The following is a 27,454-nucleotide window of genomic DNA, read 5'->3' as shown; positions in this document are numbered from 1 at the left end:
CCAACAATCAACGTATAGATAAAGTGAGATCTCTGAGATAAGGCAATCGACTACCTGACTGCTAAACGCGCCCGACCTGATCAATTTGGCCACTCTCGATATAATGCGCAAACGACACAATTTATGAGATATAGGACTTCTTTTATTTGAATTTCCTTTTAACAAAGCCACGCATCTTACGGGGAGCTACCAGTGGTCTTTGAAATTTACTCCTTACATTTTAATACGTGGCTTTGGATGAACCGATGAAATGCGTTATGTAATTAATAACTATGTATTTTTCTGCCCCACCCAAAAAAAACTATGTATTATTTTGCCTTGAAAAAATAATCATGTATTTTAAAATTTTATCTGAAGTGTGGCGTGTGCCATTATATCGTCATTTTTGTGATTCCCCCGAGTGAGAGCAAGATTCCGCAGTCTGTGGTCTTGCAAACGAACTCATTGCAAACTGTTCTTTTTATTTTTTCCCTTTTTTTGGTAGGCAGTCTTTCAAACTGTTTTTCGTCCTCGTCCAAAAACATAACTGTTTTTTCCTTCTCCTTGCACTCAGCCCTTCCAGTTTCGCAGGTCGGTGTTTACCAGTACCGTTCGGGCGATGATAGTTCTTCCTCTACCATTATCATCGTCGTTATCATCCGTTGGTTTTCTTCCAACGTCGCCGCCATTGGGGACCGCGGCGGTTTCGAGGTCAAGATGTCCATATAAGCTCAAAGCCAGAGTCCCACCCCAGTCGGCACTGGTGGAGGCTAGGCCGGTTCAAGCGGTGGGAGACAGAGGGGGCAATTATGTCATTCAGATATTGGAAGGGAATGGCTCTCTCTCGTCTTCTTCCAGTAAGGTTCGTGCCAACGACATGCAAGCCGAGGCCCGGGCCATGGCCCGCGCAGCCAATTCTTCCGTCTATAGCCCTGAACTTCTTGCCCAAAAATACGGTTCTCGCCCCATCAAGGTATTATCAATAATATCCCTCTACCAATTCTGTCATTTTGTTTTTCGTTGGAATTTTATTACACAAACCGTGCAAGATTGACGCAACGCAAGATGATCTTTGTTGTGTCTGTGCCAATTTCTTTGTCAGGCTTTGCGGAGGACACTGGAGATTTTGGTAAGCCTGGGTACCTTCGCCTTCAAACTGTTGCTGGATGAAAGGAATGGGCAGCTCGAACGGAACAAGCGTATGCGAGCTGCGGAGCTGAAAAGGATTTTCACGAGATTGGGCGCGACTTTTGTCAAAGTTGGTCAGGGCTTGTCAACTAGACCCGATATCTGCCCGCCTGAGTACCTAGAGGAGCTCTCTGAATTACAGGTTAGATCTCCCTTTCCAAATACTTCTGTGCCTTTTTCATGGTCCTCGATCTCTTAATATTGTAATTGTTTTTCTTTGCTATGCTATGCCCTAAAACTTGTTGGATAAAAGCTTCTACCACTGCATATTTTGTCTTATTGGAGAAATGCAAGAGTTAGAGGGCATAGTTGATAATCTAGCCTGATCTTGGATAGATTGGCCAGTAGAGGACAAATCTCTCAACTTTTCATGGGATATAACACACCTTTGTCTTATTGGAGAAGTCATGAAATCTGATTGTACAACTACTATAGGTTTATTGCTACCATTTGATGAAGCCATGAGTGAGAATAGATCAGTGATTTGTCACCTAGGCAAACTGTCAAACAGCTGGTATGCAACTACTGTAACACACCTTTTTCTTTAGGAAAAACACCAAGAATCATCAGCCCTCTACTTTAGAAACACTTGAGAAAGATTGCATACTTACCACAAGGTGTCACCACAACATAAACCACTACAAAATCACCACACATTGAGGAGCACCTACCTCACAACTCGAAACATCACAAAGCTGTCCTCTTCAAACTGCCGAATAGAGGGCTTTTATAAAAACACCACCAACTCACACAACAGTACAACTTGAGGCATTAAAGCCTCTTTTCCAAGTGGGTGATCAGTCCTCTTAAGTCCTTTTCCTTTCCAACAAAGAAAAGAGAATATTCTCTATTCTTAGGGCACAAAAAGTTGAGACGTGAACAGTGTCGTGAATGATACAGTCGACCTCAAGGCTCTGATACCATGTTCCAACTTTAATAAAGTAAGAAAAGGTGATGAAAATGATAGAAGAAAGAAAGAGAAGAAGATAGGAAGAGAAAGGGAAGGGAAAGAGAAGAAAAGGAGAAGAAAAGAGGGAAGACTAGAAAGGAGAAATCTGTTCACTTCTCCGTATTGTCGACCCAAGTTGTATTAACATTCTACTAAGGCTGAAATGACTATAATACCCTTAGGAAAAATATAGCAGATATAAGAGAGAAAGAATAGCATGAAAAAGACAATATTGCCCTTGTTAACTATTTCTAACAATTATGACAATTATAATATGATTTCCCGAACTCAGGTAATTTGGGTTCTGAACCTCTTCCTATTTCTGATGCTTGTGTTGAATCTATTATTGAGCTTCCTAGTGTGGGTTCTAACATTGACCTCCCTATTGCAATTTGTAAAGCAAAAAGGACATTTGCTAAATATCTTATCTCAAATATGATACCTTATCACCCTCTTATTGTGCATACCTCTCTTCCATTGCTTTTGTTTTTATCCCTCGCAATGTTACTGAGGCAATGCAGTTCCCTCGTTGGAAGGATTCTATGAACTAGGAAATGGAGGCACTTGGAAAAAAACCAGACATTGAAAATCATTTTTCTCTCAGAAGGCAAAGTTCCTATTAGATGTAAGTGGGTTTACAAAGTGAAGCATAAAGTCGATGGCTCAATTGAAAGGTATAAAGCTCAACTTGTGGCAAAAGATGATTACCAAGAAACCTTTGTCCCAGTAGCCAAGATGAACTCAATCCGAGTTATCATGTCTCTTGCTACCCACTATTCTTGGCCCTTGTATCAAATGGATGTTAAGAATGCCTCCCTTAATGGTAACCTTCAAGAAGAAGTTTACATAGAACTTCCTCCAAAAGTGAACATCCCTAGGAGTGAAGGAAAGGTTTACTGTTTGAAAAAAATCCCTTTATGGCCTTAAATAGTCCCATAGAGGTTGGTTTGACAGATTTAGAAAAGCTGTCTTGGAAATTGGCTTCTCACAATCTCAAGATGACCATACCTTGTTTATCAGGAGAGTAAATGGAAAAGTGACTATGTTAATAGTACATGTCGATGATATTGTTATCATAGGGGAGGATATCTCTGGAATTGTTGAACTGAAGTATTTTCTTGCTACTATATTTGAAATTAAGGACCTTGGAAATCATCGATATTTCCTAGGGATTGAGGTCGAAAGGTCAAAGAGGGGCATTTATATTTCTTAGAGGAAATATGTCCTTGATCTGCTTCAAGAGGTAGGAAAATTGGATTGTAAACCAGCTGAAACTCTGATTGATCCCAATCATAAGTTGGGTGTTGATGATAGAGATGTCCTTCCTAACAAAGTCGTGTATCAAAGACTTGTTAGTCGCCTTCTCTACTTGTGTCTGACTAGACCTAATATATCATATGTTGTAAATGTGGTCAACCAATATATGCATAAGCCTAGATCATTTCAAATGCAAGTTGTGAATAGAATACTTGCCTATTTGAAGGGGTGTCCAATAAAAGGAATGTTGTATTCGGAACATTGGCATTTGAAGGTATAGGCCTATTGTGATGCTGACTAGGTAGGTTCTATTGACGATAAGTGGTCTACTTCTAACTATTGTATCTTGGTGGTGGTAATGGTGTATCTTGGAAAAGTAAGAAATAACCAGTTGTGGCTCAAACTAGTGCAGAGGCAGAGTATAGAGCTATGGCTCATGGGGTTTCTGAATTGATACTCCATTGATATTATATTGTGACAATCAAGCTTCCATAAACATAGCCCACAATCCTGTTCAACATGATCATACAAAGCATATAGAGGTTAATTGACACTTCATTAGAGAAAGAGTTGCTAGTGGAGATATTTGTTTACCTTTTGTGAGGTCTGAAGATCAATTGGGTGATTGTCTTACTAAAGGTGTCCCCAAATCAATCTTAACAACAATTTGAACAAGCTAGGCATTACAAACATCTATGCTCAACTTGAGGGGGAGTGTAAGGGAATTTTTGTCCTTCTATGCTTTTTGTATTAGAACGCCTATTCAAGGGCCCCTTTGCAATTTTGCACAATATGTTAAGTGTAAGTTTTCTAGGTGTGAACAGTAACACACCCAATATTCTCAATACTCTAAATTGTAGCATGGTCTTATAGGGGGCGATGAGAAGATTTAAGTGGCTAACCTCCAATTTAACAATAAGAGTCCAGTGGGAAAGGAGATCAGCTAATGGGATGCCAACCTTTCAGCCAAGCAAGGGGTGCATAGGAATCAATCATTTTGGGCTTAGTTGTAATTTTGCTTTTTTTTAGGCAACACCTCACGCCTCTCTGTGGGAACTCTATTTTGTACCTTATGTTGGTTCATCTTAATTATTCTTAATAAATTACTTTATTACTTATCAATAAAAAGAGAACATTCAATTTTCTTTCTTTTTTTCTGAATTAATTCTAAAAAAATCTATTGTTCTAATTTCATCTTGGTATTAGAGTAGTGATTTTCTTTCTCCTTCCTTTTCTCTGAACCTATACTCGAGGCTCAGCAGAGTGTATGGAGGTTTGAGGTGTTGATCATCTTTGATTGGTGTTGCCCAATTACTAAAAGGCTTTTGGAGATTTCAAAGTTGGTTAAAGAGGCCTAGAAAGTGTTTTGGAGATTTCTTCCCAAAATCTAGAATAACTATAATAGTTTTTTTCTTGGCTTGAGGTAAGGAGTATAGTGACTTTTTTTATCTGGCGCTTGATGGTTTGGAAGACCTTTGTTATTGGCTTTAGGGTGCGGCAACCTTGGAACAGATTTTCAGGAAGGCTGCTAGGAGTGGAAGCTTTTTCTCTCCTTTACTCCTAATAGCTTAAGTGGATAGAACCTTTGTTTCAAGTTTAGTGTCAAGTTTCCGACTAAGGGACTGCTGTTTGGGATCTGTTTTGATTGCTTCTTATTTTTGGAGGTATTAAATTGAGTTTTAGTTTGAATGGTACAATTTGGAAGTGAGATGAAGTAGATTTCAGAATTTGGAATTGGTCCAGGGTCCGTTGATAACCTATTGAATGTTGTAACGACAATCAAACTAGATGGAACTAATTATCTTGCCCAGTCACTATCCATTCGCATCCATGTTTGCAGCAAGGGGAAGTTGGGCTATCTTAAAGGTCGTAAGAAGAAGCCAACAGAGACTGCTTCTGCCTACGAGAAGTGGATGTAGGAGAATTATATAGTTATTGGATGGTTGGTGAACTCCATGCTACCACACATCAGCAAGAACTATTTATGGATGGATTTAACCAAGGAAATCTAGAACAATATTGCTGAAATGTACTCCTAGAAAATGAATGTAGCCAAGGTGTATCAATTGAAGAATGATGTGAATAGTTTATGACAGGGGGAGAAGCCATTGCCTGAATACTATTCACAGCTTGTAGCAAAAAATAGATCTATTGGAGATTATTATGTGGGAAAGTACTAAGGATGCAGAAACTTATAGGAAGTTGGTTGAGAGGAGTAGAGTGTTTGAGTTCCTAATCAGCCTCAATCTGGAGGTTGATATCATTAGACAAAATATACTAGAAAAAGACAAAGTAATTCTCTTTCAAGGCCATGTGACGGTTAGTAGTGGGGAGAGCAAACAAAAGGTGTGTTAGACAGTTTATACCCGTAGCTTCAATCAGATTGATGTATACTAAGAATTATGAATTAATAAAATCAGTTCATTATTGTTTCATGTTTGTGATTGGTAGTTTTATGTGAAATACCCCTTAAATTGGACATTCATGAGACTTATGTTGGTTAAAATATTCTCAGCCATTGGATAAATTTGGGGAGTTTATCCTAATAAGGTTGATATTGATGTACTCCTTAAATGGTGGAACAACTTGTCCCAGTTGTTAGGGTTAGACCCTAAGTACAATTTATGGGTGTTTATAAGAAACATTGAACATGGACCAATTTCTAGTTGTGCTTTGGACCTTGGAGGCAGATGAGCAAAATTGGAAGTTGCACTTAACCCTAGACTTGATAATGATATTGCACTAGGTTCTGGATCAGACTGCTTTTGATATTCCAACCAGTGAGATCCTCTTAGGGTCAAATACCCGGGTATGTTGGAGCAGTTCGAAATACTACCTTAATGGGTGATCATTGTGATAGGATCAGCCCTTTGTTAGACAAAGAGAATATCAGGGTTAATACTCTCTCTAACGGAAACCTAAAACTGTTGGTAGTGGATTTCAACTTGTTTTTCAAATCATTTTTGCAAATTGCATTTATATTTATAATATATTATTTTTTGAAAAAGGTTTTAATCTTGAGATCCATCTGAGCAAAGGGTGTGACACTACATATTACAGACAGGGAAGAGGTCCTTCCCTATGAGCAGTGTTTGAACATTTTGGGCTAAGAAGTTAAGAGCAAAAGGCCATTAAAGGGCTGAAATCTAATGGGCTTTTCTTATGTTATTCCATTATCCTTGGGCTTCATAGGATGGCTGAAACCAAGGGTCACTTCAACCTAAGTGTTGTGCCCATACTGAGCCTAATTCGATGGCTCAAGGGTTCACTTGAATTACTCAGTGAATTCAGCCCATGTGCTTTCTTACATGGTTTGAACCCATATGGACTAATATAAGACCTTTGTATGTCCCATGCCTAACATTTTTCAAGCCCAATAAGGCCTGCAACAGTTATGTTAATGAACCACTTAAATAATAGGCCTTAGCCCATTAACTAGTTAGATTAATCACATGACAGCTTAAATTGTCATGTGTATTGGGTTGAATGTAGGTATGGATTTCCATAATAACTAATGTAGTTAGAGGCCTAACGAAATCAGATTTGGATAGTCTTAATTACATTAGAATTGGGATGTCTATAAAAGAAATAAGAGGTAGAGGCCGACATACACTAGTATACCTCCTTGCACCTTGTTCTCTACTCTCTTATTACCCAAAAAACCTTAGTTCGACCTACCCTTTGAGAAGCATCAATTCTCTTGTTCTCTGCTGTATTTCCTTTGCAAAACATTAGAGAAATTAAGTGGTTACAACTGCACATATCCAAGCAAGTTGGAATGGCAAATTGGTTGAGACTAGTTGCAAGATCAACCTCTTCAGATCAATTGCACCATGTTCAGTTGGGAGAACGTTTTGTGCTTGAATTTTGGACGTAAACCACCACTTTGGGAGCTGCACTCTTTGGTCTCTGTATCAGGTACACTCATAATATAATTTGAAGCCAAATCTGGTTCAATCCAATGCTAGATCGATCCTAGGAGAGTTTGATTCTCCAAAACTAGAGAATCTGGTTCTTAGTGTTTGGGCTAAAAATTTGTTGAAATTTGGCCACTAAACCTAGCTTGGTTCAGCCTATATACTGATATAACAGTCCAAACAACAAACTGCAGCTTCAGGAGGCGCCTATAAATCTCTTTGCTCATGCTGGAGTAAAGTCTAGAACTGCAGATGAGAAAAAGTTATCTGTAAATACTGCAAGAAGCTGAAGCACTGCATACCAAAGAAACTTGCTGGAAGTTGCATCCTCATCTCCTGCCAGCAAGATTTTTCTTTGAGCCTCTTTCTCCTTGTGTAAACAGAACTTCTTTTTCTAACTTTCTTTCTTTTTTTTTCTGAATTATTTCTCAAGAACTTACTGTTCTGATTTCATCTCCAAGGAATGACCTAGCATGAGCACAAAAGGATAATTTAGGATCCCTGACCATAAGAGTTTGGCAAAAGTCTTAATACCGGCTTCTAACCTGGCACAACCCTCTTTTATTTGGACTTGGGACTGGCAGTATAAGACAAGACCAAACTGGTGGAGCTCCTATATTTCCTATTTATATGAAAATGAAAATTAACTTGGCATTTTCAAGTTTGATATAAGTGGTTGTTTACACGATCTTTGTTATTTTTGGTTCTTTTGATTATATCATCTTTGGAGATGCAAAAAATATCCTTTCTACACTGAGGCATGTGATACACCCATATCCAATTATTTATGCTTGTCTGCGTTATGGTTTTAATTCTCAACTTGTTCACTTTCTATCTATATTTGTTCTCCACATGGAGTTAAGTTTATTACTTTAAAATGAAAAGAATTTTTATTTTCCTTTTGGAGTTCTACCTGAAGTTTATTATTTTCCCTTATGTAAAAATTGGTGAAAATTTTTGAAGTTTTTATGTACATTATACTGTTTATTGCAATTAAATGTATGATTAGCTCAATTGCTAAACCCCTATCCTCCTTGCTACCTTCTATTGAGCAGGATGCTCTGCCAACATTTCCAAATGAAGAGGCATTTTCGTGCATTGAAAAGGAGTTGGGAATGCCACTTGAATCCATTTACTCGTTCATATCTCCTTCTCCAATCGCAGCAGCCAGTTTAGGCCAAGTGTATAAAGCTCAACTGAATTATTCTGGACAGGTTGTTGCTGTGAAGGTACAGAGACCTGGTATTGAAGAAGCTATAGGGTTGGACTTTTACTTGATAAGAGGCCTTGGGTTTCTAATAAATAAATATGTGGACATAATATCCAGTGATGTTGTTGCTCTTGTCGATGAATTTGCATGTAGAGTTTATCAAGAGCTTAATTATGTACAGGTTTGTGCCCTCCACAAAAGATATCATCCTTCAGCTTCGGGCATGTAATTATTACATTATATTTTTGGAGTTTTGACCATAAAGGAAAACAATTGTGTCTCAATTTAGTCATATCATTGATATTGTCAGTGGTCTATAGCGTTGGTTTCATATAGTTAGCAGATATACTGGATTGCCATATTTGTAGAAATGGCTTTTGGCTATTTTGGATTTTAACTGTGTCAGGTCTGTGCAGGAGGGTCAGAATGCACGGAGGTTTAAAAAGCTATATGCTGACAAAGAGGATGTGCTTGTCCCAGATGTCTTTTGGGATTACACCAGTGGGAAAGTACTAACAATGGAGTGGGTGGATGGTGTCAAATTAAATGAGCAAGAAGCCATTGAGAAGCAAGGTTTAAAAGTCTTGGATTTGGTCAATACAGGTATCCAATGCAGCCTTAGGCAGTTGCTTGAGTATGGTTATTTTCATGCAGATCCTCATCCTGGTAATCTCCTCGCAACTCCAGAGGGAAAACTTGCTTTTCTTGATTTTGGGATGATGAGTGAGACTCCAGAAGAAGCAAGATTTGCTATTATTGGTCATGTTGTTCACATGGTTAATCGGGATTATGAAGCTATGGCTCGTGATTACTATGCTTTGGATTTCTTATCTCCAGAGGTAGATGTTTCTCCAATTGTTCCAGCACTTCGAAACTTCTTTGATGATGCACTTAATTCTACTGTCAGTGAACTCAACTTTAAAACAATTGTGGATGGTTTGGGCGCTGTTTTGTATCAATATCCATTTAATGGTGAGTCTTAATTGTGACTTAACAATGACTTTCAGGGCTTATCCTGTTGGTTATTTTTTCAATTGGAGGCTATACTAGAACACTCAAACAAGAGACTAGAAGTATATGTTGACAAAGAGACTCGGGAATTTGTTCAAGTTATTAAGTCTTTGGTTTCCTCAAACACCTGAAAGGGACAGTAATACAAATATATAAGAAACTACAGTTTTTCATTGTATGTGTGCACACACATGTTTATGTTTTCATGGAGAATGATGTCAGATGGCTTAGTTCTTCATATTGCTTGCAGTCCCAGCATATTATGCCTTGATATTGAGGTCACTTACAGTACTGGAAGGCTTAGCTCTTTATGCTGACCCTGACTTTAAGGTGCTGGCTGCTTCATATCCATATTTTGCTAAAAGGCTACTCACTGATCCAAATCCATATCTTAGAGATGCTCTTATTGAGTTGCTGTTCAAGGATGGAAGATTTAGGCAAGTCTATTTAAACAAATGCCTTTTTTTTCATTTTTCTTATTTTCTGTTTTTGTTTTCAGCACAACAGTGAGGGGTGGGGGCAAGAAGGGTGTCTTGGGGCTATTGCAGATTAATGTTTATGGCATTTTTTTGGCTTCCATGTTGTAACTTTTTCATGCTATACTGAAATCCTTTTTGCCGTTAATAAAATCTAATCCAATAAGAAACATAATGCAGGTGGAATAGGCTCGAAAACCTAATCGTTCAGGGAAGGAAGGACAGGGATTTTTCTGCTAAAGATGCCTTGCAACCTGTTTTGAAGCTATTACTAGGCCCAGGGGGTGAAGAGCTAAGAACTTTAGTTATTAAGGAGGCCATCCGTGTAGCTGAAGCTATTATTTTTGGCACAATGATTGATACATATAGTTCCATCCCTAGTTTTATAAGGAGTTTAATGTTCAACAATAGTGCAGTTGGACTTAATGTTGTGAGTAGTAGTGAGCAGGAAAGCATGCTAGAACTTCGAGATCAAGTGTTCAGAATATGGGTGCTCTTGCAGTCGTCAAAGAATTTTGATCCAGCCCTTCTGCAACCTATCGTACAGGTAGGACACACTCTAAGGTTTCTTTCTCTTTTCATTTCTTTGCTGGGCTTGAATGGAGACAGTATTATAAAGTTAAGTTTCTTCAGGTACATAGAGGTTATTACCCAAATATTTCTTTAACCACATTTTAAATGGGTGATCATCCAATTGATTTATTTCACATTTACATATATTTAAATTTTACAACTTATTTCTCTCTCTTGTGTGAAAATTGCAAGTACTGTTCTTGGTTTATCTAGAGCCTATAATGCAATCTATTTTTGAAGAGAGCTGCAGAGAATAATGGAAGGCAGGGTAATGCTCTTTGAAGATTAGGGAGGAAAGGAAGGCTACAATATTCTTGGTTGGAGAAGCTATACAATGGTTGTAGGCAGTGATTTAAAAGGCGCGCTTGAGGTGTGCCTAGGCACACAGGCGAGGCGCATTTTGGGGTATGTGCCTTGCTCAGGTCCTAGGCGTGCGCCTGATGCGCCTTTTTAAATTTTTGCACTTTTTTGCTGTTTCTTTTAGTCGAACAGCTAGGCCGGGGGCTCCGCCCCCGGACCCCCAACCACACCCCTCAAGGCAAGCCCAAACAAGTCTATGTTAGGGTCTGAAATTCTTATTGCTCACATAAAATAATGATTCTATAACTTTCATTGCCTTTTAAGAAGATATTTTATTGCAATGAATGAATGAACAACATTAGCAAATAGGGGGTTCGCTCGCTCACCGAAGCTTCGAGAACCCCCTATTTGCTAATGTTGTTCATTCATTCATTGCAATAAAATATCTTCTTAAAAGGCAATGAAAGTTATAAAATCATTATTTTTTATGTGAGAAATAAGAATTTCAGACCCTAACATAGACTTGTTCGGGCTTGCCTCGAGGGGCGTGGTGCAAAGGCGACTCATAGAATAAAATCACATTAGCTACTTGAAGCAATGCAATTAAGGAGAAAAAGTGATTGTGGGTTTTACATGCTTGAAAATGCTTTATATGTTTGCTTTTATTTTTAAATTTTCATTTGAATATGCTTTACATGTTATGTTTTTGTAATTTAATTTTAGATAATAGGTTTTTTAAAACATTTATTTTAAAATTTAAGTTTATATTTTTTATTAACATTATGTTTAATAATTTGTGAATTTTTTTGCATTTTTTTATTTTTTTTTATTTTTTAGCTTTTTTTGTAATTTTGCGCCTTTCTTAAAAAGGCGTGCGCCTCGCCTTGTGCCTCAGGCGCAAATTGGCCCTTGCGCCTTTTCTGTGCCTTACGCTTTTAAAACACTGGTTGTAGGGCTTCATAGATGGAGTAACTTTCTTGGTGAGAAAGCAAGGGTGGAAAAGCTCATTGTGTACTTCAAATCAGAAGTATGAGACAGTGCTTCAATGTAACAGGAAGAGATGGTGTGTAATTGTTACAAAAGTATTCAAGGAAGGTAAGAAAACAAATGATTTGTTTACTGGAGGGAAAAGAGTGCAAAGGATGGAAGATGGTTACAAAGAACATGCAACTTTACTTGGTCCATATGGACAAAGGACACTTGAGGAGGAGTAGAAGGAAGCTTCGGTAGATGGTGATTGCTTTCATGGAAGGGATGAAAACCTAGTCACCATTAGAGGTGAGTCTGGTTCCAGCAATGGAGGTGAAGAGGAAAGGGAAATGGTGTTAGTAGCTAGCTCACAATGAACACAAAATGTCAATGGAGGTGGAGAAAGGGAACTAGGTCAAAAGATGTGTAATTACAGCAAAAGAAAAAGTAAATGATTGGTGGCCAGTGCTAGATTCAGTAATAGAAGAGCTCTAGATCAAAAACATGGCGGCTTTACTCCCTTTCTCTGAGAACAGAGTCATCGTAGACATCTATGATGAGGTGGTAGAGGTCTCAATGGTGAAAACAGGGGAAGGCTTGGCGTTGTTTGAGAGATGGAAGATGTCTTGTAATGAAATAGTTTTAAATAAATTGAGTAAAATGGTGAAAATGATGGGGATGCATTCAATCTCTGGAAAGGAGTCGTTTTAGAAAAAAAAAATTGCAGAAGCTTTGGGAGGAACTCTAGAAGATTACAACTTTGAAGACTTATTTTCAGTAAAGATTAAGCTCCTCAGGGTGAAACCGGAATGCATTCCTCACTCTTGTGACTTACTGATAGAGGGACGGTGGAGGAGAACATGGCTAGCGGCGGGAATTGAAGCATTGCTCTAAAAGGGCTGTTGAAAGCTTGAAGACAAAGCTGAGCTTGCCAGTTGGTCCTCACATGGCAATAGGAGAATGGCTGAAGAGGAGAAGAGGAAGACCAGAATAAATATGAAGGGAAACAGTCCTATTCTGGGAGGAGGTGGATTCTTTGCATGAAGAGGAAGACATTCCGTGGTGTATAGCAGGAGATTTCAACGTCATAAGATTCAGTCAAGAGCACTCAAGGGGCAGAGCCTTAACTAGAAGCATGAGGAATTTTTCCAGATTCATTTCCAGACACAACTTGTGCAATCTTCCGTTCAAGAATGGACAGTTCACCTGGTCAAATATGCAGGAAAATTACATCAGTTGCAGACTTGACAGATTTATCCATTTCAAGAATGAATAGAGAATTTTCCCAACTTATTCCAGGAAATCCGGCTTCGATGCACTTCTGATCACTGGCCCTTAATGCTGAATACAGAACTAATTATTAAAAGAAAATCCCAGATGTGATTCAGACCAATAAAATCAATAGAATATTTCAGAATAAAGCAAAAGAAATCAGAGAAGGAGACAGCAAGGAGGAAGATTGGAGAAGAAAGGAGAAAGAAAGGAGGAGTTCGAATATCTCCTCTTTCCCCTACTCTAATCTTTTATTAAACTTACTTAAGTTACATAAATTACAAGGAGGCCCTTAAGTAGGCGTCCACATCAGCACTAAACTTATAAAACATAAATAAGAGCTTAAGAGCTAAAGGCCCATAAAGAAAAAAGCCCAATAAGAAAACATAACATGAAAGAACTAATAAGAAAGACACTTATCCCATTCGGCCCAGTCTCTCTACACTCCCCCTCAAGCTGAGCATAGATATCTATCATGCCCAGTTTGCTTATATAATGAACCAGCTTTCCTTTAGGAACACCTTTTGTCAAAACATCAATCAACTGTTCTTTAGAAGCAACAAATGGTAGATAGACTTCTCCATCCTGAGGCAACTCTCTCTCATATAAAATGCCCGTCAACCTCAATGTGTTTAGTTCTGTCATGTTGAACATGATTGTGTGCAATGTTGATAACAGTCTGGTTGTCACAATATAACATCATTGGCTTCTCATAGTCTATACCCAATTCATCTAAAAGTGATCTCAACCACAAAAGTTTCGAAACTCCATGTGCCATTGCCCTGTATTCCGTTTCAGCTGAAGATCTTGCCACTACAGACTATTTCTTACTCCTCCATGATACAATGTTCCCTGCTACCATAGCACAGTAACTTGAAGTAGACCTCCTATCATCAATACATCCGGCCCAGTCAGTATCAGTGTATGTTTCCAGCTTCATGTGTCCATGCTTAGCAAACAGGATACCTTTCCCTGGTGTCTCTTTTAGATAGCACAGAACTCTCTCAACAGCTGCTAAATGTGTATCTCTGGGAGAATGCATAAACTGGCTGATTACACTAATTGCATAGGAAATATCTAGCCAAGTCATGCAAAGGTAAAGTAACTTCCCAACCAGTCTCTGGAACACCCCCTTATCAAGCAACAATTCACCTTCAGTCGTTGACAACTTATGATTTAGGTCAATAGAAATAGAAACAGGTCGAGCCCCCAGTTTCCCAGTCTCTGCAAGGAGATCAATAACATACTTCCGGACATACCATCCTTAGATCTAGCAACTTCAATTCCCAAGAAATATCTGAGTTCTCCCAAGTCTTTAATTTCAAACTCAGTGTTAAGAAAACTCTTGAGATGAACAACTTCCTGAGTATCATTTCCTGTAACCACAATATCATCAACATAGACAATCAGGAGGGTCACTAAGGAATCTCTCCTCTTAACAAACAAAGTATGATCCGACTGAGTCTGTATGTACCCAAAAGCAACAAGAGCAGCCCGAAATCTATCAAACCAGGCTCTAGGAGACCGCTTAAGGCCATAAAGAGACTTCTTCAGTTTACAGACCTTTCCTTGCATCTCCTGCCCATACACCCCTGGAGGTAAAGACATATAGACCTCTTCATCTAGGTCCCCATTCAAAAAGGCATTCTTTACATCAAACTGATGAAGAGGCCAGTCAAAAGCAGTAGCTAAAGATAGCAAAACTCGAACTGAGGTCATCTTAGCGAATGGGGCAAAAGTTTCTAAGTAGTCAATACCATACATCTAAGTATATCCTTTAGCAACCAAACGGGCATTATATCTCTCAACAGTACCATCAGAATGATACTTAATAGTGAACACCCACTTACAGCCAACCGGTTCCTTTCCCTCAGGCAAATCCACAATTTCCCAGGTATTGTTCTTATGCAAAGCATCTAGTTCAATCATCATAGAATCTCTCCATTCTGGTTTAGACAAGGCATCTGGGGCAGACCGGGGAGTTACATGTGTGGAAACAGAGGCAAGAAAGGAATAGTAGGAAGGGAAAAGGAGGCTATAGGACAGGTGTTTGGAAATACAATGAGTTGTGCATTTTCATTTGTCTTTGCGAAGGGCAATAGGGAGATCAAGGTTAGGGAAGGTATCCGAAGTGGTAGAAGAGGGCTGACCTGTTATCTCAGTAGTGATGGGAGGAGCAAGAGGCACATCTGAAGGCGTGGAAACAACTTGCATGTCTCTAAGTCTTTGTCTCTGGTACCACCTCTGGATAATAGGATGGGAAAGAAAAGGAGGATGAGTAGGAGGGGGAGCAGAGATAGATGACTCAACTGGAGAAGTATAGTTGGTGACTCAACTGGAGAAGTCCAATTCAATGGGAATTGGAAGAGGAACAGATGGTGACAATGCAAACAACTCGTCTAAATGCTCCCCCTCAAGAGAAGTACCAAAGAAAGGGACTGACTCTGCAAATGTGACATCTCTAGAAACAAAGCGAATGCCACGAATTGGGTCAAAATAGCAGTACCCTTTCTGTGTGGAGGCATATCCCAAAAAGGCACACTTGTGTGCTTTAGGCTCAAACTTATGTCTTTGATGACTGTGGACATGGACATAGCAAGTGCACCCAAACACCCTGAGAGGAAGAGAAAACAAATCCTCATTTGGAAAAAGCAAGCTAAAGGGAGTTTTAAACCCCAGAACCCGAGAAGGCATTCAGTTTATCAAGTATGTAGCTGTAAGAATAGCATCACCCCAAAATTTAATAGGAGCATGGGAAGCAAAAAAAGGCTTCTTGCAACCTCAACCACATGTTTGTTTTTCCTTTCCGCCATTCCATTTTGTTGAGGAGTGTAGGAGTAGGAACTCTGATGAATAACTCCGAAGGTATCAAAGTAGGAGGAGATACTCTTCTCAAAATATTCCTTTGCATTATCAGATCAGAATATTTTGATTTGAGTGTTAAATTGGGTAAGTATAAGTTCATGAAACTTTTGTACAATATTTGGTACTTCATTCCGGGATTTCAAAAGGTAAATCCATGTGTAACCAGAGAAATCATCAATGAAAAGAATGAAATATTTGTAGCCCCCCATAGCAGGTAAATGATATGGCCCCCACACATCAGAGTGCACAATATGGAAAGGAGAAACAGATTTTTTATTACTCACTGAAAAAAATTGTCTACAATGTTTAGCAAGTTCACATGACTCACAATGAAGGATCGATAGGGATATTCCCTTAAACATTTCTGGAAACAAATGACTCAAAGTTGAAAAAGGCAAATGACCAAATCTAAAATGACATACCATGACTCTATTAACTGACTATGATAAAACAAACTTCAAGGCAACTCCACTAGGTAATCCAGAACTTTGATCAGAGGCATCCAACAGGTATATTCCATTCGCCTCATGGCCACTCCCAATCGTCCTTTGAGACTTCAAGTCCTGAAAAACACATTAAGTAGGAAAGAAGGTTATGCTGCAGTTCATTGATTTGGTTAAACTACTAACAGATAAAAGGTTAGTACTAAGTTTGGGAACATGAAGGACAGAGGATAATACAAGTGAATCAGAGGCTTTAATATTCCCCTTGCTAGAGATGGGAGCAAGAGACCCATCGGCAAGAGAAATCTTCTCTCTACCCGAGAGGAGCTGGTATGAACAAAAAAGGTTGGGTAGGGTAGGCTAGTCATATAGTCTGATGCACCAAAATCTATGATCCAAGGAATTCTATAATTACCTGAGACTGTAACATGATTTGCAGAAGCACGAATACCTGAATGGGCAAAGCAGATGTAGAGGAGGGGCCTGAGGAGCAAGATGCAATAGTAGACTCCAAGTGATTTATCAACTTCCCATATCTCTCAAATTCTGCCTTTACTGCTGCCAACTGTTCCACAGCAGATTTTTCTTCACATTCAGATAGTGTGGCAACATTTGCATTCTTGAGTTTTCCAGACTAACCACCCTTCTTAGAGCTGTTGTTGTTCCGAAACCTCGCAGGAAGAAGATCTGGATGAAGCTTCCAACAAGAATCCATAGTATGTTTCGGCTTCTTGCAGTATTCACACATCACTTCCTTTTTCTCATTTAGCCCCTTTGGTTTTATTCCAACATGTGCAAAATGTTCTAGAGGAGGTGGGGTCTGTAGTTGTACCTATCGCCTGTTCTCTTCACCGCTCACCATAGAGTATGCCTGTAAAAGTGACACATCATCTTTGGCCAAGATATTCTGCCTTGTAATATCAAATTCAAGATTGAGTCCTATAAGAAACTCAAACACCCTGTTTCTTTCCACAAATTTCCTGAAAGTTTCAGCATCTTTGGTGCTTTCCCATACAAATGCTTCCATAACATCCAACTCCTGCCATAGTGACTTCAACATCAAATAATAGACAGCCACACTCTTCTCCCCCTGTCTTAAATTCTTCACATCACTCTTTAGTTTGTAGGACCTTGCAACATTTAATTTCTGAGAGTATGTCTCTGTCACACCATCCTAAATCTCCTTGGCTGAAGTCATCCACAGGTAGTGTTGACTTATATGGGGCTGCATAGAATTTACCAACCACCCAATAACTGTGTAGTTATCCTGCATCCATTTCTCATATGTAGGGTCAGACTCATCTGGCATCGCCTTACTACCCGTTAGAAACCCTAGTTTACCTCTACTACAGACATGGATCTTAATAGATTGTGCCCATTCAAGGAAATTTGTTCCGTCAAGTTTAATTGTAGTCACTCTTGTCAAAATGGAATCTACAGGACCAACCCCCCGACACTGGGATCTGCTTCACCTCACTTCCAGATTGCTCCATCAATCAAACGAAAATTAAAAAAAAACAATGTTTTTAACCTTTATAGACCTAACTAAGGTCAGTCAAGCACTCAAAAGCCCCAAAACTAGGGTTTCACCGTACCTGGCCTCCGAGGAGAAAGAGAGAAGAGGTAGCCGCTCAAACTAGAGCTATCCAAACCACTTCCAACTGCAACCGCCCACTTTTGGAGATAAAAAGGAAGTTAAAAGCTTGGGGAAAAGAAGAGTTCAAGGCCTTTGGAGATGAGAAAAGGAGAATTCTTTTGGAGTTGGAAGAGTTAGGTATAAGGGAACTGTTAGAGTTAGCCGAATAAGGGTAGATTAGTCAACTCACCTTGGTTAAGTTATGAGCTTATGTGGCAGTCTTATTAGAGGTTCTCTGTCCCATACTTAAGTAGGGGCAGTTTGTCCTTGTACATTTAATTAGAGCCTAATCACTATTAAGAGGTCGACTGATTGGGTTTAGCTATCAGGTTCGACAATTCTTTCATCTTCTTCTTCTCCTCTTCTTCTTCTTCTCCTTCTCTTTCTTCTTCTCCTTACTGGTTCGGACTACTGTAGCAACAGTAGAAACATGGTATCAAAGCAAGGTTCGTGACCTGTTTCAGTTCGTGCTTCAGTTCTCTCCTTTTCTTCTCTGGGCTGTCAATGGAGAAAAGTGGTTCGTCCCAGGCCTGAAACATCGTAGCTCTTCTTTTTTTTCTGGTGCGCAGAACCTCCTTTCCTAAGAAAACAACTTCAGTAGTGACTGGTTGGCTGAATCTCTCAAACGAAGGTTGGTTATCTCTTCTCTTTGTGCTGTTGGTATTTCTAGGTTGAAAATCTTCAAGAACTTGAGAGGACTGATCAGAACCTAGAGAACTAGGTTGGTTGTTGCCCTGGTTCTTGGAAAAATTCCAAGAACAGGCTGTGTTTACAGTGACGGGCTACTGTTGGTGGCCGGATGGTGTAGGGGCTACTGTAGGTGGCCAAATGGTGCAAGGTGTAATGCAATGGTACTAGTTGAGTTCTTGTTGGTCTTGTGGTGCCCTCTTAAAAGCGTTAAAGCAGGTCTGTATTGTGTGTGACAGCTATGGCTGTGTGGTGGTGCTTGTGATGCACAAACTCTGTTGAGTAGTTGTAAGAGAGCTTGCATGTGGTTAGTAAGTGCTGAATTAAGGTTGGTGTAGTCTGTGTTTTTTGTGAAATCAGTAGTGGTGTGGATAAGAATAAAGGCGTGTGTATCTATCATTGTGTTTAGGGGCTGCTGTAGGTTATGGAACATCAAACTCTTGACAGCAGCACTTAGTTGGTGATTAGGAAGTCAGATTAGAGGCAACATTGAAAGAGTATCATGGCAGCAACGGGAGATGGCTGTAGTGATCAGAAACCTAGTGTGGTGGTTTCCTCTAATTATCTAGGTGTACAGATGACCTCAATTAAACTGAATGGTGAGAACTATGTTCCATGGGCCAAGTCGGTGGATGTTTTTCTCTAGGCAAAGAGAAAAGTGAAGCATGTGAAAGAAGATAAACCATCAGCTGACTCTCCAGGGTTTGATGATTGGGAACAGGAGGATGCTCAAATCATGACATGGCTATGGAACAGTATGGAACCCAAAATAAGTGCCAACTTCATGTTCTTAGATACAGCTAAGGACATATGGGAACATGCCAAGAAGCTGTATTCTGGGCAAGATAATACTACAAGGGTATATCAGCTCTATCAGGAGTACTTTGGTCTGCAACAAGGAAATAAAACCCTAGAAGAGTACTATGCCAGTATGAAGAACCTCAGAAATGAACTCAATGTCTATCATCCTCTCACTCCAGATGTTAAGGTTCAGCAACGACAGAGGGAACAATTAGATGTCACAAGGTTCTTAGTGGGGTTGAAATCAGAGTATGAACCAGTTAGGGCCCAAATATTGGGGGGCTCTACCCTTCCTACACTTGAGGAAGTGTTTGCTCGGTTTCGCAGGATTTCTTTGGGACAGACAGAGAATCCCACACAGTCTGATAGATCAGCGTTTGTGACAGCCAGAGGAGGTGGACGTGGTACGAAAGGGGGAGGACATGCCTCCCGAGGAGGTCGTGGTGGTTCCATATTTGGCCGTGGTGGTGGTCGTGACTCAGGGGGAGGCCGTGGCGAAGAAAAAGGCAGCTCTACAAGGAAGTGTACCCACTGTGGCAGGGAAGGACATTCGGTAAATTTCTATTATGATCTCCATGGCCGCCCTCCCTCTAAATGGGCCAATCATGTTGTTGCTGGTGGGGTGGATGTCAGTGATAATCAACAGGCAGACCTAACTCCTTCCACATCTACATTTGTTTCCGGAAGGGAGATGGTGAGTGTACCGCGTGATGAGTATGAGCGGTTCCTTCAGTCCACTTCACAGCACACTACTGCTACTCTTGCCCACTCAGGTATAGCTTGCTTGTCATCTAAAACCTCTCCTTGGATTATTGACTCTAGAGCCTCTGATCACATGACCGGGACTCCAGGTGTGTTCTCTTCTCTCTCTGAAACTTCCACATCTCAAACTGTTACCCTTGCCAATGGTTCCTCCTCTCCCATCTGTGGTGTTGGCAATGTTGACATGGTTTCTCTTTCTTTATCATCTGTTCTATATGTCCCTAAGTTTCCATTCAATCTTATGTCTGTTAGTAAATTAACCAAGACTCTTAACTGTTCTGTTACTTTTTTCCCTTCCTCTTGTGTTTTTCAGGATCTCAGGACGGGGAAGAAGATTGGTGGGGGGCATGAAGCTGGTGGATTGTATTATCTTGACGGTGGTGGATCGTCAGTTGCACTTCAGACTTCACTCACTCCTCTACAGTGGCATTGTCGACTGGGACATCCTTCTCTCAAGGCACTCAAGATACTAGTTCCGTCTTTGAGTCATTTGTTAGTGTTACAGTGTGAGTCGTGTCAGTTTGGGAAACATCGTCGTGTTTCCTTCAGTCCTAGAGTTGAAAGTCATATGTTGAGTCATTTTGCTTTTGTTCATTCAGATGTTTGGGGCCCAATCAAAATAGTCTTATAATAGTTACAAGTATTTTGTCACTTTTATTGATGATTGTTCAAGAATGACATGGATTTATTTAATGAAAGAAATGAGTGAATTATTTTCCATTTTTCAAAAATTCCATGCTGAAATACGTACACAATTTGGTGTTCCAATCAAAGTTCTTCGTTTAGATAATGGTCGTGAATATTTTCTTACTTCCTTTCAATAATATTTAGAACAGCATGGCATCATTCATCAAACTTCATGTGCATCCACTCCTCAACAAAATGGGGTGGCTGAACGGAAGAACCATCATCTCCTTGAAACGGCTCGGTCTATTCTTCATCATATGAGTGTTCCTAAACGGTTTTGGAATGATGCTGTACTTACTGCGTGTTTCCTCATTAATCAGATGCCCTCCTTTATTCTTTATGGTCGGTCTCCCTTCTCTATCTTGTTCCCCACCTTGTCTCCCTTTCCATTAACACCTCGTATCTTTGGCCGTGTGTGCTTTGTTCACAAACTGAGTCCTGGAATAGACAAGTTGGATGCACGCTCCATTGTGTCTTTCTTGGCTACTCTCGGACTCAAAAAGGGTACAAGTGTTACAATCCCATTACTCGGAAGTGCTATGTCTGTCCTGATGTTACCTTTTTTGAGTTTGTTCCCTTCTTCTCAGGAACTAAAGCATCTTCATCTCCACCTTTACTTCCTCTTCCTCTTCCGGTCAGTGATCCCGTTCCAGGTGTTCCTGTTGGAGTTGACTCGTCACTTCATCCAGTGTAGATCCCTACTGAACGACCACCAATTCGGCAAGTGTATACACGTCGAACGACACCGACCCCTCCTCCAGCTTCTACCTTGTCCGCGGATCCTGTCGTTGCTCCTGTTGCTGAACCCTCAGGACTTGATCTACCCATTGCCTTACGGAAAGGTAAACGTAGTTCTACTCTCCATCCTATTTCCAATTTTGTTTCAATATCTCGCCTTTCCACATCCAGTTTGTTTCACTATTGTCATCTATTTCCATACCTAACAATGTCCAAGAGGCTCTTAGTTCACCTGGGTGGAGGCAGGCAATGGAGGAGGAACTCTCTACTCTTCAGCATACTCACACGTGGGAGCTCACTACTCTTCCTCCTGGTAAGCATGTTGTGGGTTGTAAATGGGTGTATACTGTTAAATACTTGCCAGATGGTAGTGTGGAGCGTCTGAAAGCCAGACTTGTTGCTAAAGGTTATTCACAGTTGTATGGAGTGGACTATATGGAGACCTTCTCTCCAGTGGCTAAGATTAGCTCTGTCCGTGTGTTAATTTCCCTGGCAGTTATGTATGATTGGCCCCTATTTCAATTTGACATAAAAAATGCCTTCCTTCATGGTGACCTTATAGAGGAGGTATATATGGAGCAACCACCTGGGTTTGTTGCTCAAGGGGAGGCTAGTAAGGTGTGCAGACTGAAAAAGGCAATTTATGAGTTGAAACAATCGCCTCGTGCTTGGTTCGGGAAGTTTAGTGAAGTGGTGAAGAATTTTGGAATGAAATAATGCCAGGTTGATCACTCAGTGTTCAGCTATGACTCAGAAACTGGAAAGATTTTATTAGTGGTCTATGTGGATGATATTGTCATAACTGGCAGTGACAAATTGGGGATCGACAAACTAAAGGTCTTTCTGCAAAATCATTTTCAAACAAAGACCTTGGGACATTGAAGTATTTCTTGGGTATAGAAGTTGCTAGATCAAGACAAGGTGTAAACCTGTGCCAAAGAAAATATGTTCTCGATCTATTGGACGAAACAGGACTGTTAGGTGCAAAACCGGCTGAGACTCCTATGGAACCAAATGTTAAGTTGAGCAATGATACAGGGGAAATATTTGATGATCCTGGAAGGTATAGACGACTAGTGGGGAAGCTGAACTATTTGACTATCATGAAACCAGACATCTCCTTTGCAGTCAGTGTGGTGAGCCAATTTATGCAGAACCCTCGTATATCTCACTGGGATGCAGTTCTTAGAATTGTAAGATATTTGAAGGGAGTTCTGGGCCGTGGGCTATTGTATAAACCAGGAGGAAAACTTGAAGTAGTTGGGTACACGGATGCAGATTGGGCGGGCTCTGTGTCTGATAGAAGATCTACTACAGGTTACTGCACATTTCTTGGAGAAAATCTTGTGACGTGGAAGAGTAAAAAGCAGACGGTTGTGGCTAGAAGCAGTGTTGAAGCCGAGTATAGAGCCATGGCACACACTACATGTGAATTAGTGTGGTTGAGGAATCTCCTACAAGAAATCGGGTTCCACATGGATAAACCTATGAAGTTGTACTGTGACAATCAAGTTGCGCTCCATATCTCATCCAACCCTGTTTTTCATGAGAAAACAAAGCACATAGAGATTGATTGCCACTTTGTGAGGGAGAAGGTTCTTACTGGAGAGATAAGCACAGAACATGTAGGCTCAGGTGATCAGTGGGCAGATTTGTTTACAAAAGCCTTAAGCTCAGGGAGAGTGAACTATATATGTAACAAGCTGGGATTATATGCCATATATTCTCCAGCTTGAGGGGGAGTGTTAGAGTTAGCCGAATAAGGGTAGATTAGTCAACTCACCTTGGTTAAGTTATGAGCTTATGTGGCAGTCTTATTAGAGGTTCTCTGCCCCATACTTAAGTAGGGGCAGTTTACTCCTTGTACATTTAATTAGAGCCTAATCACTATTAAGAGGTCGACTGATAGGGTTTAGCTATCAAGTTCGACAATTTTTTCATCTTCTTCTTCTTCTCCTTCTCTTTCTTCTTCTCCTTACTGGTTCGGACTACTGTAGCAACAGTAGAAACAGGAACAAAATGGTTCTCTAGATAACTCAGGCTGAGTAAGTAGAGCCGACTTGAGGAAATTGTGGAAGAAGGTATTTATAAAAGATGAAATTTATTGGAGGCAGAGATCGAGAGTGAGATGGCTAAAGGAAGGAGACAATAATTCAAGATTCTTCCATGTTTACACTTCAGGAAGGCACAACAAAAATTTCATCTCAAAATTGAAAGTGGACCAAAGGGAGGTGGAGAACGTTGAGGAGATCACAGAAGCTTTTCTTTCCTTCTTCAGAAGGCTATACTCTAAGGAGAGAACTTGCAGCCATCTCTTGAGGAATTAGGAAGGCTCGACCCTGATTAGACGTCCGAGTCATCTACCACGTGAGAGCCATCAGATCAGGTTCAAAGGTCTATCAGTTGATGATATGTTAAGAGGATGGGCAACAGTAACTAGCTTTGCCCATAGAAAAAATAATTATCAATACCTCTTGGGTAGCTCCATAGATGTGATGATTGAAAATGAATTTTGATGGGTGCCACCTCGGCAATCTGGGGCCTTCACATATAGGGGGTGTTAGAAATTACCATGTACATATTGTCATGAGTTGGGGAAAGGAACTCCTTAACAGCTGAGATTCATGCATTTCTTCAAGGCTTGGAAATAGCCTCACAAGGATGGTCCAATCTGATTGTAGTAGGTGACTGCAAATTGGTCCTTAGCTGGATGGAGAAGAATGAGGGCCTTTGGGTACTCTGATGGGTGATTAGAGAAACTATGCCTTTGGCAACCAATTTGAACTACTAATTCATATGGATACCTTGCTCAGCTAATACAATAGCAGATGGCATTGTAAGAGATGGAGAAACCAAGGACCAGCTTCTGTAGGGGGCAAGCCACACTATGAAACTTTGGGAGAGAATAACTGAATAAAGATAACCAATTTGGCTTTGTGCCAAGGAGATCAACCATGGAAGCTATATTTCTTTTGAGACTATTGATAGAAAAGTTCAGAGAGAAGAAGAAAGATCTTCATATGGTGTTCATTGGTCTCGAAAGGGCATATAATAGAATTTCTATAGAGATAATATGATGGATCTTGGAAAAGAAAGGGGTTAAAAGTAGGTATATAGACCTAATTAAGGATACTTATAAGGGGGCAACAACCAATATTAGAACACCAGTTGGAAAGACCAGACTTTGCAATTATGATGGGTCTTCACCAAAGTTCAGCACTTAGCCCTTGTCTATTTGCACTGATTATAGATGAATTCACTAAGCATATTCAGGAGGAAGTTCCATGGTGCATATTATTTGCCATGACATTGTTTTAATTGATGAAACCAATGAAGGATTAAATGCAAAGTTAAGCTTATTGAAAAATACCTTAGAAACAAGAGGTTTTAAAATAAGTAGGAGTAAAACAAAGACATGTAAATTTGGTAATAATGGGAGTGCAAATGGGGATACAGTTAGGATTGGAGACCAAGAGATAACTCAATGTGACCATTTCTGATGCCTTGGTTCAATAATTCATAACAAGGGAGAGATTGAGGAGAATGTCATATAAAGAATTAGAGCAAGATGGGGAAAATGAAGGGGTGTATCTGGACTTTTATGTGATAGGTGGATACCACTTAGATTAAAAGGAAAATTCTATAAAACAGTGGTACAACCTACTATCTTGTACAGATTAAGTGTTGGGTAGTCAAGAAACAACATGTCTAGAAAATGAGTGTGATAGAAATGGGAATGCTAAGATGGATGAGTGGAAAAACTGGAAAGGATAGGATTAAGAATGAGGTCATCAATAGGAACCTAAGAGTAGCCCTCTGATAGGTAGGGGTGGCAACGAGCCAAGCTTTTCACAAACTATTCGAGCTCGGCTTAGCTCGGTTTAAACCGAGCTTGTGCCCAATTTACAAGCTTGTTTGTTAATCAAGCCGAGCTCGAGTAATAAAGCTCGGCTCGTGAGGCTCGCAAGCCTAATCAAGCTTCTACATGTGTACATACATACATACGTACATATAATATTTATATAAAATGTATAAATATGTATTTATATATATAATAATATAATAACTAATTATTAATTTTTTAAATATCAAATAAAAAATAAATGTTTTATATAATTTTTTTTTACTTTTATAAAGCATGTGACTCATAGTTGAGCTCGAGCTTATGAACTTTGACTTGAGCTCAAGTCTTTAGCTTGAACCGAGCTCAAGCTCAAGCTCGAGCCTCATACTCTCTTGGCGAGCCGAGCTCAAATAGCTAACTATTCGACTCAGCTCAGCTTGAATCCACCCCTACCAATAGATAATAAAATGAGAGAGTATACTAAAATGGTTTGTCATGTGAGAGCTCTATTTAGAAAAAAGTGATTAGTTATAATTGAAGGAGCTAGGGATAGACCAAAAAGGACATGGGTAATAGTAAGAAAATGACTGGCAATTGGGTTGGATGGGTCGGGGTCGGGTTCGGGTTCGGGTTGAGTCAAGACACTTTGGATTGATTTCGGGTCGGGAAATGCTAGACCCTAACCCTAAATGTTCGGGTTGACTCATGGGTCAATTTAGGTCATCCAAAAAATAACTGAAATTTTAAAAAATACAAAAAAATGCCAAAATTAAAGGAATTAACCTTAAAATTCCAAAAATAAAATAAAAAACTTGAACATTTAACAATTCAAAGAGTAAACACTAAATGGTAAAGATTAAAGAGTGGAAATTTCTAACAATGCATAAATTGTCCCAATTAGACCTAACAATCAGGTTAGCGGGTTGACCCATAACCCAACCCAACCCAGTTTTTCCAGGTCTGGTAATCTCAAATTCAGGTAGCTAAATATGAGACCCTAACCCTGTTTTTTCGTGGTAGGTTGGGTTTGCAGATTGGGTCAACTTTTTGCCAGGTCTATCAGGCATTAATAATTTAATAGTAGTGGCTTTAAATAGAATTAATTGGAGAAACAAGATTCATGTAGCCGACCCCATCTAGTTGGGATAAGGCATGGATGATGATGATGATGATATTGTCTTCTCTGTATTCCAGATAAATGCATGCCTGATCATATTGTCTTCTCTTATACCTCATAACTAGTATAATTCATGGTTACTGATAAAAAAAATGCCTGATCTTGCTAGATCGGAAATCAAATTAAGCTCCTCCTTGGAGCAATCTCACTTTGGAGTAAAAATGGAAACATAATATCTGTAATCTCACTGAGGTATTGAACAAGATTCCATGACTAAAAGTATCTATCATTAACCCACTAATGAAGATTTGATATTTTCTTGAAGTTACGGAACCAATATGCTGACCATATTCAGCATTGGAACATGTATTGTATTAGGCTTGCTGATGTAGCATGCAATGACCAGGTCCTTCAAGAGCCAGAAGCTCGCAATCTTGGTGGGCGTGTTGTTGGAGGGATTAGTCAACGTCTTGCAGCACGATTATTACAACAGGTTCTTCGAGTTCCAACTTCAGCCTCATAATGGTTGTAGGCTATCATTTGAAAAGCCGAAAAGGTAATACACGAATTCTTTTTAAGCAAATGTCTCATCTGTTTATCAATATTTGATGTTAAAGTATTTAGTTCTGTAGTGTTAACTTGCAGAGAGATTTCCAGTCATGTTATTGCATAATTTCCAGATAAGACCAATAAATGCTAATTTCTATATATGGTCTGATGAAGCTTTGGGAATTAAGGTGGTGTTCGACAACACGTTTGATTTTGTTTTTGAA

General features: G+C 39.7%; 1 protein-coding gene across 15 annotated transcripts; it reads left to right on the top strand.

Moving 5' to 3' along the window:
- LOC104606929 (Protein kinase superfamily protein) lies at window positions 1–27,454 on the top strand. 15 transcript variants are annotated; one of them, XM_088890201.1, is made up of 9 exons: window positions 1–274; window positions 571–952; window positions 1,082–1,309; window positions 8,346–8,519; window positions 8,917–9,073; window positions 9,155–9,472; window positions 9,762–9,948; window positions 10,168–10,534; window positions 11,814–21,026. In XM_088890201.1, coding segments are annotated over exons 1-9 (2,076 nt in total). In that variant the 5' UTR covers window positions 1–272; the 3' UTR covers window positions 12,075–21,026. The 15 variants fall into 15 exon arrangements, with proteins under 15 accessions (XP_088746327.1, XP_088746319.1, XP_088746320.1 ...); XM_088890193.1 differs by having other exon boundaries at window positions 7–274; window positions 8,346–8,681; XM_088890194.1 differs by having other exon boundaries at window positions 7–274; window positions 8,346–8,681; window positions 8,917–9,103; window positions 9,188–9,472.

Source organism: Nelumbo nucifera, chromosome 6, assembly GCF_055504915.1.
Source record: "Nelumbo nucifera cultivar China Antique chromosome 6, China Antique-T2T, whole genome shotgun sequence".
Lineage (NCBI taxonomy): Eukaryota > Viridiplantae > Streptophyta > Magnoliopsida > Proteales > Nelumbonaceae > Nelumbo > Nelumbo nucifera.
This window is presented reverse-complemented; position numbering and strand designations above follow the sequence as displayed.